General features: G+C 35.1%; 1 protein-coding gene across 18 annotated transcripts in view; it reads left to right on the forward strand.

The window, feature by feature from the left end:
* KIDINS220 (kinase D interacting substrate 220) overlaps positions 1-13,179 on the forward strand; it is a 95,605-nt gene that overhangs the window by 49,821 nt on the left and 32,605 nt on the right. For all 18 annotated transcript variants that reach the window (XM_020912060.2, XM_020912061.2, XM_070451922.1 and 15 more), the window contains exon 23: positions 12,722-12,900. In XM_020912060.2, the coding sequence (XP_020767719.1) occupies positions 12,722-12,900 (179 nt within the window). The remainder of the gene's footprint in view (positions 1-12,721; positions 12,901-13,179) is intronic.

Consider the following 13,179-nt stretch of genomic DNA (forward strand, 5'->3'; position numbering starts at 1 on the left):
CTTGCTTTATTCAGCTGAAAAAGAAAATGTTGGTTCTTGGTGTTTGGTAAAATTGCTTTGTTAAATTATTTTCTAAATTGTTCAACTTTTAACAAATGACATTTGATACTAACACTGGAAAGCAATTTCAGCTAATTAAGTAGATCCCTCTATAAACCATTGGAACATTAAGATGACATACTGTTCATTCAAGATTATTTTAATTGGTACAATTATTGTAATTTTCTTGCAATTATGTGTTGAGCTAAAAGCTTTTGTCTAGATCATTTGAGGATTTTTTTGTTAACATACATTTAGTAAGAAGAAAAGGAATAAAATAAAAACTGTAGATAAAGATTTTCTGTCTACTTTTATTGCAGAGTTTTAGACCCCATTGAGATATTTTAGTATAAAACTTTATTTCTGATATTTTTTAGTATTAAGCATTTTAAGCAATGATAGAGGATTTTGAAAGATCAATTTAAATAGCTTCCATAAAAAAAAATAAATATCTTCCATGAAGGTACTGCTTCAAATGTCTGTTTTGACACTCTCAGCAAGTCTTTTTTTCCATTTATTTTTATTAGTTGAATGCTAGTTACTTTACAGTATTGTAGTGGTTTTTGCCATACATTGACATGAATCAGCCATGGATTTATATGTGTTTCCCATCCTGCACCCCCCTCCCACCTCCCTCCCCATCCCATCCTTCTGGGTCATCCCAGTGCACCAGCCCCGAGCACTTATCTCATTCATCCAACCTCGACTGGTAATCTGTTTCATACTTGATGATATACATGTTTCAGTGCTGTTCTCTCAGATCATCCCACCCTCGCCTTCTCCCATAGAGTCCAAAAGTCTGTTCTATACATCTGTGTCTCTTTTTCTGTCTTGCATATAGGGTTATCGTTACCATCTTTCTAAATTCCACATATATGCGTTAGTATACTGTATTGGTGTCTATCTTTCTGGCTTACTTCACTCTGTATAATGGGCTCCAGTTTTATCCATCTCATTAGAACTGATTCAAATGTATTCTTTTTAATGTCAGCCAGTCTTTTACTTAGAATGATGTGGTCAGAATTAGGCTTGTGCTAAGGATAATGTTGTCCTTTGTTTTTGGTACTTGATTTTTTTTTAGAGCAATTGAGTAAGTTTTGAGACAGCTTCAGAATGGTAGCCATTTCCATTTCCCTGAAATAGCTATTTGCTGAGTAGACACTATAGACATCTAATTTATAAAATTTATCCAAAGTTCAGTATATTTAAACTATTCAAGGAGTAGTGTTTCTGTGCTTACAACATTTTTCATAATGAAACATCATGTTGGATGACACTCCTTCCTGATACTCAGCCAAACTTTTCATAAGCTTAGTTTTATCACTTCTAGTTACCTCACACTTCTCTTCGCTCTCACTAACTGCCTTCCTCTTTCCTTCAAGTTCTGGATCATTTCTGATACTCTCCCCACCCCATCACGTGGCCCAGACTATGCACAGGCTTGTTTCCTTTGAATGTGGACAGAAGTTATGAATCTGAATAACAAAAAATTGGACACTAGATAGTTTAGATTTGTAAGGAAATTGTCTTATCTTCTTGTTGGTACGAAGTTCACTCTTGTACTGATGATTTTTTTTTCAATTTAGGTTTGAGATACTATAAATATTTATTCCCAATACTTTTATTGTTTTTTGTAGGTAGTTGAGAATCCTAATGAAATTCTGTATTCTTGATAGGTGTTGGTGTTGTCATCATTCCACAGTTAATAATTTATTATCTTGTGTGTAATTGTTACTTCCATTTTTATTCCCAGAACATTCTTGCCCTTAATGTATATACAATGTGAACACTTTTTTCAGAATTTCAGTACTTTATCAATATCTTTATTGGCTCAGACAGTAAAGTATCTGCCTGCAATGTGGGAGACCGGGGTTCGATCCCTGGGTTAGGAAGATCCCCTGGAGAAGGAAATGGCAACCCACTCGATTACTCTTGCCTGGAAAATTCCATGGACGGAGGAGCCTGGTAGGCTACAGTCGTGGGGTCATAAAGAGTCGGACATGACTGAGCAACTTCACTTTTTCTTTTCTACTTTCTTTTTTATCTTAAAAAAAAAAAAATCAAATTCTTTGCAAGCTCATGAAATAATTCTCCTTATAAAAAAGGAACCTAAGTAGGTTTGTGTTGAAAAAAAAGATTAAAATCTAAAATAGAAATCACATTTTAACAAGATAAAATAAATAACGGTATATTTGCAAGGTTTCACATGAAGATTGAGCCTTCAAAGAACCATGAACAAAGATGCTTGTAAACAGATGTAGTGTTGACAGTTAAACATGCATTTCTTGTTGTGTGTTGTTTATTTTTATTCATTGTCTTTGTGGAAATTACTTGGAGAACTCAGGTTCCTAAAGATAAGTAAAGGTGAAGGGCAGAGTTTTTTGGTTTATTTTGATAGGCCTGAAAAATATCTCTACTTTTGTTTGGAGAAAAAAAAAAATGAAACAGAATGAGACATGTTTGAGTGTTTTTTGAGTTTATCTGTTTATATATTTTGCAACTTCTTTGTTTTATCATTGCTACCAGGCTCCTAGCAACATTCAGTATCTTTAATAGATACTTGCATTGCAGTTTCTTTAATATTTGTTTCCTGAACTAGACTGATAACTCCATGAAGTGTAACTTCCTTAAACCTTGCTAAATTCCTTGTTTTTAGACATTCTTGACATAGAGTAGGCGGTGTGGGTATTTCTGAAAGAGTAAAGAAATATGATGATGACATTTGCTTTAGGGAAAGCATGGTGTGAGGGAAGGTGGTAAGTGAGAAGGCACATTTTATCTTGAAAAGAATACTATCCATATAGACTAGTCCTTCTTTGGTTCTAAATGTAGGTGAACACTTTCCTTTGTTACGACAGTGGATCCCTGGGTGAGGCACACAGAAAGTTTTCAGAACACAAAGATTGAATGATGACATATTTCAGCTAACACCTAGTAGATTCTGCCTTTTGTCAGGTGATAGTAAAATCAAAGCAGTGTTTTCATAGGCATTTCCCTGTAGGTAAGTTCAGCTGCATTTATAAGGTTTCTTACACTCATGATCGTTTTATTAATGCCACAGTTTGGAATTGCTTTGTATCAGCACGCTTTTAGACAAGTTCCTCTCACTTCTGTTTCTGTTTACTGGCTGTTTTCAGAATTGTTCAGAAAGGCCCTTTGACTTAGCTGGACTCTGTTTTTGTTATACTGAACATTTTGATTGTGTTCATTCATTAAATATTTATAGAGTTTATTACATGCTGGGCACATGCTAATAAAAGCACTAGCTAGTGCTATTACTTGAGCCCTTAATATATGAATTTACCTAGATTATTTCATTTAATATCCATAACTCTGGGAGGCAGGGAGTGGGAGTTACCTAAGACCACACAGCTGTAGCTGCTGGAGCTTCCCCAGGCCTATTTCTAGAAGCCAGCAGGCTGTCTGCGACTACAGAGCTAGACAACTGGTCTGAGATATTAGAAAGACAGAAGTGAACTAATTTTATTTTTATTTCCAGATATAATTTATTCATTTTCAAATGAATATTTAGAATCATTTATTGTGTATCAATGGGAATGTTATAGCAGACATTTTTTAAGAGGATGGAATTTGTCTTAATTCCATTAAAAAAAAGGCAGACTTCTTACCAACTTATGTAAAACCCCAAATCAATGTTTTATTCAGTTCTGATTGTGTCTGCTAACTGCAGTAGGTTTTGTATGGAAAGCTTAAGAAAAATCACTTGTGGTATTTGGCACTTAAACAGCTGGTACATCTGTGTGTTTAAGCCTTTAGACCATTTTTATGTACACTAAGTGGCTGTAATTTTTTCCTTGGTAGCTTTTTAAATAATTTTTCTTTTGCTCTCAATAGGATAAAATTGATTTTTAAAATATTTTCTCATTTAAACTCATACTGCTGTTTTCAGTATTTTATACAAATGTAGAACAGAGAATTTTAAATGTTTCAAAGTTGTGCGTTTCTAACTTTAACATGAAAAACCAAAATATGTTTAACTAAGGCTTTGATATTTGAAAATATTTGAATATTTGAAAACTATTTAAAAATCAGTTTTTCTAAAATATGTTTTAATATGTAAAATAAAAATTTTATTACCTCTGCAGGCTTATAATTTATTTTATAGTACAGCAAGAATATTATGCATATTTATATTAAAAAACATACTGTTGAAGGATTCAGATTTGTCAAAAAGATTAAATATACCTTTAGAGATCAGGTAGAAAAAAATCAATTTTTTCCTGAAATTATTTCTTCACTAGAGGTTTGTAATTTTGGAATTTCAAAGCGAAATTCTTTTAAGACTCTTCAAAATGTAAGAATAAACAAAAGTAATATATAATAAAATTGCTGTGCTATGCTAAGCTGCTTCAGTCGTGTCTGACTCTTTGTGACCCTATGGACTGTAGCCTGCCAGGCTCCTCTGTCCATGGGATTCTCCAGGCAAAAGTAGTGGAGTGCGTTGCCATACCCTTCTCCAGGGGGTCTTCTAATGTTAGAAGATGCTCACTAATGGAAATACTAAGATATGCTGATGTAAATCCTTGAAGCATGTGGCCTCTGTTTGCAATGTCTATAAAGTCCACGAGGGGGCAGTATTTCATCAGAAACATGGTTAACGTGGTTGACCAAGAAATAGGAGCTAATGCATTTTGCTTTCCCTTTTTCATAGCAGGAAAACAAGAAAGACCCTGAGTTTAATGAGTATTTTAGTTTCTGAAGTTTAGCTTTCATTCCTATTATTATTTAAATAATGGCTTTACAGGACACTTGTAAGCACTGAGAATTATGATCATAAACAAATGAATGACTATCTGATTGAATGGTGTAGTTTTCATTAAGTTGATTGAGAAAAGGGTAGATATGAAGAATGTTTTAAATTAATCTTGTTACAAATTTGTGTTTATATATTAAAATACTAATGTAGATCTTGGGTTCCATGCTAATTAAACATTAAGCTTTTAAGATAACTTATATAATAGAAGTTTTGGTTTAATCTTAGACATATTTATAGGCAGACTTTGAGTGCAGAGCCTCCATTCTCTGCTTGTTATTGAAAGTTTTATTGCAGATTTTTGCAGTAAATCACTTTGTGATTAGTGTTACACTTTTTAAGATTTTTTAAAGGCAACAATAACATGAACATTTTCTCATTGCTTTTTAGCACCTCACAGTGTTACTAGTGTTCCTTAAAAGGTTACGAAAATTGGATCTTATTTACTTTTGTTGGAATATTTTAAAATATCATATAAAAATTTGACATAAAACAATGACCTTTGCTTTTTTATGAGTGAAAACTATTTTCATTGAGCCTGTTGTGAAATATGTTGCCTCTTTCTTAACCTCTCAACTGAAGTTTTCTCTTTATTCTAGCTTGAAATCACCGTTTTCTTGTCATCTGATCACTTACATGATTCAGGCTATCCCCCTGCTAGTGGAAAACTTTCTGCAGATTCTGTCTTATGCTGCATCCCAATAGATAAAGCAGAATGAATAGAAATTAATTGAAATTATAACATTTCCTGATAAATTCAGTTGGGAAAATGAGCTGTTTGGAAGATTATTAAAATTGAAGTGTATGGACAGTGGTTGCATTGGTTTACGCATCTATTTGTTTCTATACTCAGTTTTGGCAATGTAATATCAAGAAAATTCTCAATCATGAGTAGATGCAGATGGTAACCAGTTTTTAAACTTGCTTTGCAATGGTAGGATATTTTCAATTAATGTAATTCAGAAATGTGAAAGTTTAATTGGGAATTTTACTTCTTAAGTGACTCATTAATATAAGAGTTGCTCACATTTTTTTTTTTTGTAATAGATGAAGTGTTGGGTGCTGCTTCTCTGACGAGGTCCTGTCACTTGAAGCACATCATTATTATTGCGATTTTTTAACTGGCTTTTGCATTCCATGCTCAGGCATGTGGAGTGAAGTAGTAGTAGTGTCTTGTTCACATAATTTTGTTAGCAGAAAAGTGCTAGCCTGTATTTTAAAACAGTGAAGGAATTTAAATACATCCATGAAGATGGAGGAGAAACTTTATTTCAAAAGCCTGCAAAAAACTGAAACAAAAAGCCAGTATAACCTGCCAACATAGGCTTATGTGTTGGTCTTCTTCAGTGTGTTATAATTTAATATGTAACAGCATTCTGTTTTATATTTTTAAGGAGTTAAAAACATGTAAATAATTAATTTAAGAATCATGAGCCAGTGCAAGGAGCAGGGTACAGGGTTGTGAATCGGCAGACACACCCACCAGCTCTTGTGCTTACAGCCAGGCCATGTCAGTCCAGTTGCTTAACCTCTCTGAGCCTCAAGTTCCTCATTTTAAAAACTGAAATAATATGTCACAGGATGTTGGGAGATAGAAATTAGATGAAACACTAGTTTTTTAAAACTCCCTTTCGTTATAGCATTTAAATATCTTTTCTGTTAGGTTTTATATAAGAAAGGGAGACCTTACTCAGGACACTTTACATAGTGCCCATGCATGAAGTCAGTGCCTTATCAGGATTTTTGGTGCCTTGGAGCGACTTGTGGGATCTTAGCTCCCCCGACCAAGGATTGAAGCTGTGCCCTCAGCAGTAAAAGCTCAGCATCTTAAGCACTGGACCACCAGGGAAGTCCCTCAAGATACTCTTTATGAGAATTTTAGGGGTGATTAAATTTATGGGATACAGCAAAGGCAGCACTCAGGAAAATTTATAGCTATAAATGCTTATATTTAAAAAGGAGAAAAATCTTATATGAATAGCCCAACTATACACATTGAGAAACTAGAAAAAAAGGAGCAAATTTTAAAAATTTCAAAGTTAGCCAAAGAAAGGAAATAATAATGATTAGAGTGGAAATAAATAAAATAGAGAATAAAATAGCAGTAGTAAGAATTGGTGAAAACGAAAGTTCTTTGCAAAGATCAACAAAATTTACAAGTCTTTTACTAGATTGACAGGAAAAAATAAGAGAAGACAGAATTAACTAAAATCAGAAATTGTGGCTGTTACCACTCATTCTATAGAAATAAAAAAGATTGCAGAATACTCAAGGGAGGCACAAAAGGCATCTGATGAAATACAACACCCTTTTGGGATAAAAACAGAAAACTCGGAGTAGAAGGGAATTTACTCAGCATGGTAAAGGGCATGTAAGGAAAAACCCACTGCTAACAGTCTCAGTGATGACAAATTGCAAGCTTCCCCCTAAAGACAGGAATAAGACAAGGGCGCCTCCTGCAATGGGCAGAAGGTGTCCCCCACAAAATTCATGTGTTGAGACCTTACCCCCCAGTGTGATGGTACTTGGAGGTGAAACCTTTGGGAGGTTTAGTGAGCTCATGAGGGGCAAGTCTTTATGATGAAATTGGTGTCGTTATAAAAAGAATCAGAGAGCTAGCTGCAAATCAGAGAGAGGGTTCTCATCAGAACCTGATCATGCTCTCAGACCACATCAGGAATAAATGTTGTTTAAGCCCCCAGTCTGTGAGATCCTGTTAGAGAAATCTCAGTTGACTTAAGTCACCTGCTCTCACCACTGCTGATCGACATTATCCTGGAAGTTCTGGCTAGCACAGTTAGACAAGAAACAGAGATAAGTGGATCCATTTGGAAATGAGGAAGTGAAAATACCTCTGGTCACAAATGACGTGATGCTTTATGTAGAAAATCCCAAAGAATTTCACAAGAAAGCTAATAGAGCCGATAAATTTGGCAGTGTTTCAGGATACAGATCAGCACAAAAATTAGCTGAGAGTTTTTATACACCTGAAATGAACAATCTGAAAGGAAATTAAGAAAACAATTGTATTTACTATAGTGCCTGAAAGAATGAAATATCCAGGAAAAAGTTTGCCCATTGAGGTAAAGACTTGTACACTGAAAACTACAAAACATTGGTTAATTAAAGTACTTAAGAATGAAAAGATATCCCACGTTCATGGATAGAAAGACTAAATATTGTCAGTATTACCCAAAGTGATCTACAGATTCAGTGAATCCCTTTCAAAATTCCAGTAACACCCCCCCCCTTTTTTTTAGCTGAAACCTCATCCTTAGATTCATAATACTGGAGTGGGTAACCTTTCTCTTCTCCAGGGGATCTTCCCAACCCAGGGATCGAACCCAGGTCTCCCATATTGCAGATGGATTCTTTAGCAGTTGAGCTATCAGGGATGACCTATATGAAATTGGAAGGGACCCCAAATAGCTAAAATAATCTTGAAAAGGAATAAAGTTGGAGAACTCTTTCTTGATTTTAAAACTACAGGGACTTCCTTAGTGGCCCAGTGTTTAAGATTCTGCCTTCCAATGCATGGGGAGTGGGTTTGAACCCTGGTTGGGGGGCTAAGGTCCCAAATTCTAAAGGGTACAGCCAAGAATTAAAAAAAACAACTTACTACAAAGCTGTAGTCATCAGAACACTGTGGCACTGACATAAGTTTAGACATAATGGAATAGAATTGAGAGTCCAGACGTAAAATAAATTGACACATCTACAGCCAGTTAAGCTGTAAAAAGGTTGCCAAGTCCATTCATTGGGGGGAAGAATAATCTACAAGAAACACGGTGCTGGAACAACTAGATTTCCACCTGTGAAAGAATGGAGTTGGACCCTTATTTCACATCATGTACAAAAGTTAACAGGAATGGGTCAATGTACTCTTTCCCAAGCACAACGTTTTTTCCAATCAGAAAGGATAATTAAAGTGAAAATTATTTTAAAAGAATAGAGGTCTTTGGGAGCAGTACTTCTTTTTGTGTAGTTTATTCACTCTACAAGTTATTTATTAAGCAAAAGTGATATGATGGCTCTCTGTGCTAAGCATTCGAAATACACAACCAAACTCGTCTTTAGCTTTAATTGGAGTTTATCTTCTAGCAGGGTAAATAGGCATTAATAAAATGATTTCACTCGTGAATAACAACATTGATTGTGATATGTATATGCAAGGAAGCATGTGTGGTTTGAGGTTTGTAATAGAGGAATGCAATGTAGTTTCACGGAGGATTCCCTGAAGAGGGGGAGCTGAGCGGAGAGACAGAGGATGAGTAGAAATTAACCTGGTTAAGACCAGGAAGAAGAGAGCGTGGCTAGCTCCTGACATGTTCTGGGGGTTTTGATTGTCTGCAGATAGTAATGGGCTTAATTTTATCATTTTATCTTTTGTTTCTGACCTTTTGGCTACAGTGCTGAGTGGCAGTTTTCTGTCTCTGTGTTTCATCTGTCTTCCAGGATCCCTAGAGTGCTCTGTGCACAGAGAGTATTTAGCAAATGTGCACTCACTCATAGAAAGTATTTGAGAATCTACTGGAAGTTAAGTTGTGTCAAAGTAATAAAATTCTCAGGCAATGAAGAGTTTTCCCTTTTTAAATTTTTAAAGAAAGTGTATCTTAATTTTTAACCTCTTATGATTAAATAATGACATTATCAGGCAGCTACTTTTAGACAAAATATGGCAACTAACACCTTCATAATGATGATCTTAGAACCTATTTATATTTTGATTTAAAATAGAATTTTTTTCCCATGTGATTTAAAACCTTATTTTGAATGGAAGTGATATAAATGACTTATGTACTTTCTGCCAAGGAATTAATATGGACTTCCTAGAAACCACTGTCATTTATAATCAAAATGCTTTTAACTTACATTGACGTTGGCATTAACAAGTTCTGCTAGATTGGTAGCATAGAAAGAAAATGCATTTAAACTTACTGGGAGATCGTTGATGCCTGAGGCTTTATAATGCTTTCTGTGGGCCATTTAACTGCTGGCAACTTTAATTCACATGATTCATAATACTGGAAATTTAAATTCACTGTTAATTGAAAAGTGAAGTTACTTAAATTCTTTAAATACTAACCTTTGGGGAAAATATCTGAAAAATAAAAGCACATATGATTTTGGTGGCCTACTGCCAAAAGATTATCATTTACATAAATATCTCTTTCAGTAGAAGAGTTTAATGTATTGAGCTCAAAAGGTTAGAATAGAGACTTCAATCTGGAAACCAGCAGTAGACTGTTGGCTTGTGAACAGCAGTATTGTTCATCATATTGAGAACACTGTTCACATTCAAGCTTAAGCAGAGCTGGCATTAAAATTCAGTTAATTTGTTTCATGTGACTTGTCAGCTGTGTGTTTTTATCTAAATCTTTCTAGCTTCTCTTCTTAGCATTTTATGTTAAACTCCTGAAATAGACAAACTACCTTTTTAACTGTTTAAGCTCTGATACTTTGGCCACTTCTGCAAAGTGATTTGCAGAAATCTGGGGATTCCATGAAACCATTCTCTTAAGTTTTCCATTTCATTTTAAATATACTTAATAATTGGTTTGAAAGTCAGCTTAATTTATTGGCCTCCCAGGTGGTGCTACTGGTAAAGAACCCGCCTGCCAATGCAGGAGGCATAAGAGACACAGGTTCAATCTCTGGGTCAGGAAGATCCCCTGGGGAAAAAAATGGCAACCCACTCCAGTGTTCTTGCCTGGGTAATCCCATGGACAGCAGAGCCTCGTGGGTTATAGTCCCTGGGGTTGCAAAGAGTTGGACACGACTGAAGCAACTTAGCACATACACAGTCCTATTTCAGAGGGTTTTTCTGTTTTGTGCACATGTGCATGGCCCCATAAAAGGGACTTCCTGAAATTCATTAAGATGCAATTGCCATCCCTGTTTCCTCACCAGCACCTTGTTGTGTTCTTGTTTGCTGATTGTGGTCTCTGAATTTCCCCTTAGATGGCTTTTAATAAATGGCTGCTAGTCAAGTGGTGAGCCTGAGGAGTAAAATGCTGGTCCCAGAGAAATCATGTTGCTGTAACCAGTATTAGAGTCAGATCCCATTTTACTTTTTTTGAAGGGCAGGAAAATCTTACTGTTTCTCTGAAACTAGACTTATTATAATCTCACAGTTAATATTATTAACTAGTTGGGAATTGAGTGTTTTGACGATATCTTCAAATTTACGGTGATTTTAAAAGAGCTTTTGAGATGTAATCAACATATAAGAAATGGCCATATTTAGACTGTCCAATTCCTGAAGTTTCGATATATATCTATAGCCACCAAATCTTCACCACCACCAGGAGAGAAGACACGTGACTTCCAAAAGTCTCCTCCCATTCTTATGAAATCTCTCCTGTTGCCCCTCTCCCCCCATTCCTGACTTCACAGTAAACCCTTATCCTCTTTCTGTCACTACAGATTAGTTTTTATTTTCTAGTCTTGTATAAATGAAAAAACTACAGCTGTTCTTTATTTGCTGTATTCTTTCACTTAACATAATTTACTATGAGATTTATCGATGTTGTATATATATATAAATAAGTCCATTCCTTTTTATTTCTAAGTAGTATCCCATTATATGGATGTACCACAAATTATTTATCTCTTCATTGTTAACAGACATTGGGTTATATCCAGGTTTTCCATCCACCTCCTTGTCTTTTAAGCTTCTTCACATTTTCCATTCTTTTCTCTCTCTATGATGTATTTTTACTTACTGCCTCAAATTAGCCCATGACCTTGCATGTAGTGGGTTGAAGCCTATGGAATTGTCAGTAGTTTACCATTTCGACCTACAAAATTGACAGTTTCATATAGTTCAACATAGAAGCGTTTTTAATTTTTAAAGCAGTTTTTAATGAATGTCACTTTTTTTTATGTTTAAGACCTCTGCCTGATAACAGTTATTTACTTATAAATTTAGCTATGTAAAAAGTTATGCATAATGAAAAATAGTACTATATTAGTAGTTATTGTGTCTGGTTGGTAAAATTATGTGGTTTTTTAACCCCCTCTGTTCTTTTGTACTTCTTTGTCTTATATATATGCTTATATAGTAAACACAGATAACTTTCTATTTTCTAATAGAAAATAAAACCTTTTTTAAAAATGGAAAAATCTATGCATTTTTCTAGTTTGCATAATTTATTTAGAGAGTATTCTTTATTTTTGTTTTCTTTGCAAGAATCATGGCAAGAATCATGGCATTTTAGGGACTTCTCTGGTGGTCCAATGGTTAAGATCTCATATTTCTGCTACAGGAGACATGAAAAGACCCCTGGTCAGGGAACTGAAATCTCACATGCCATGTGGTGCAGCCAAACAATAAAATTTAGAAAAAAGAAAGAGCCATGGCATTTTGTAATAAACATGATTTTTAGAGTCAGGTTCTTTTTCATGTCATGTGACTTAGGCAGACTGTCGAGTTTGTCTGAGGCCACTGTTCATGTGTGTAGAGTGGTAACTCAGTCTTCACTGTGAGGTAATCATTAACATGTGACATACCTAGAGTGTATGTTACTGTCCTTTTTCTGTTTTCCCTGCCCAAATTCTGCCTTTGGTTGTGAAAGTCACTCAGTTGTGTCCGACTCTTTGTGACCCCATGGACTGTAGCCCACCAGGCTCCTCTGTCCTTGGAATTCTCCAGGCAAGAATATTAAGAGTGGGTTGCCATTCCCTTCTCCTTTGGTTAAGGCAGTATAATTCTAACCTCAGACTTGTCACCTTAGTAATTTTGAAACTGTACCATTTATTTTGTTCCTTTTTCTTTAAAAAAATTAATGACAGCAAACTGAGTATTGTGTTACTTACTTTTATAAGTAACATATTTTAAGTTTCATGCAGAATTTGCCTGTCTAATAATGACTTTAATGACAATTTTCATTTGTTTCTTATTTGAAGAATATCAAAGAATATTCCGACAACTAAAGATGTTGAGCCACTGCTTGAAATAGATGGAGATATAAGAAATTTTGAAGTGTTTTTATCTTCAAGGACCCCAGTTCTTGTGGCTCGAGATGTGAAAACCTTTTTGCCATGCACTGTAAATCTAGACCCCAAACTGCGGGAGATTATTGCAGGTGGGTATCAGTAGTAAATTTAATTTGCCCTCTCTGAAATGCTAAAAAATTTTCCCATTTCTAACTTTTCTGTATAAGTTTCTCCTGCTCCATGAAAAAAATGGGAAATATTGAACCAAGCACCACCCAGGAGAGTTAATGAAACTGAAGGTGGGGGGGCCTCAGCATCCTCTGGGAATGCTGGGAAACTGCTGTCTGTTAAATTGACCTTATTATGTTTCCCAGCCTACACACCTGAAGCGTCACTGGAATCAAATTCCTTTTACCACACAGTCACCA

This window comes from Odocoileus virginianus, chromosome 2 (assembly GCF_023699985.2).
Source record: "Odocoileus virginianus isolate 20LAN1187 ecotype Illinois chromosome 2, Ovbor_1.2, whole genome shotgun sequence".
Lineage (NCBI taxonomy): Eukaryota > Metazoa > Chordata > Mammalia > Artiodactyla > Cervidae > Odocoileus > Odocoileus virginianus.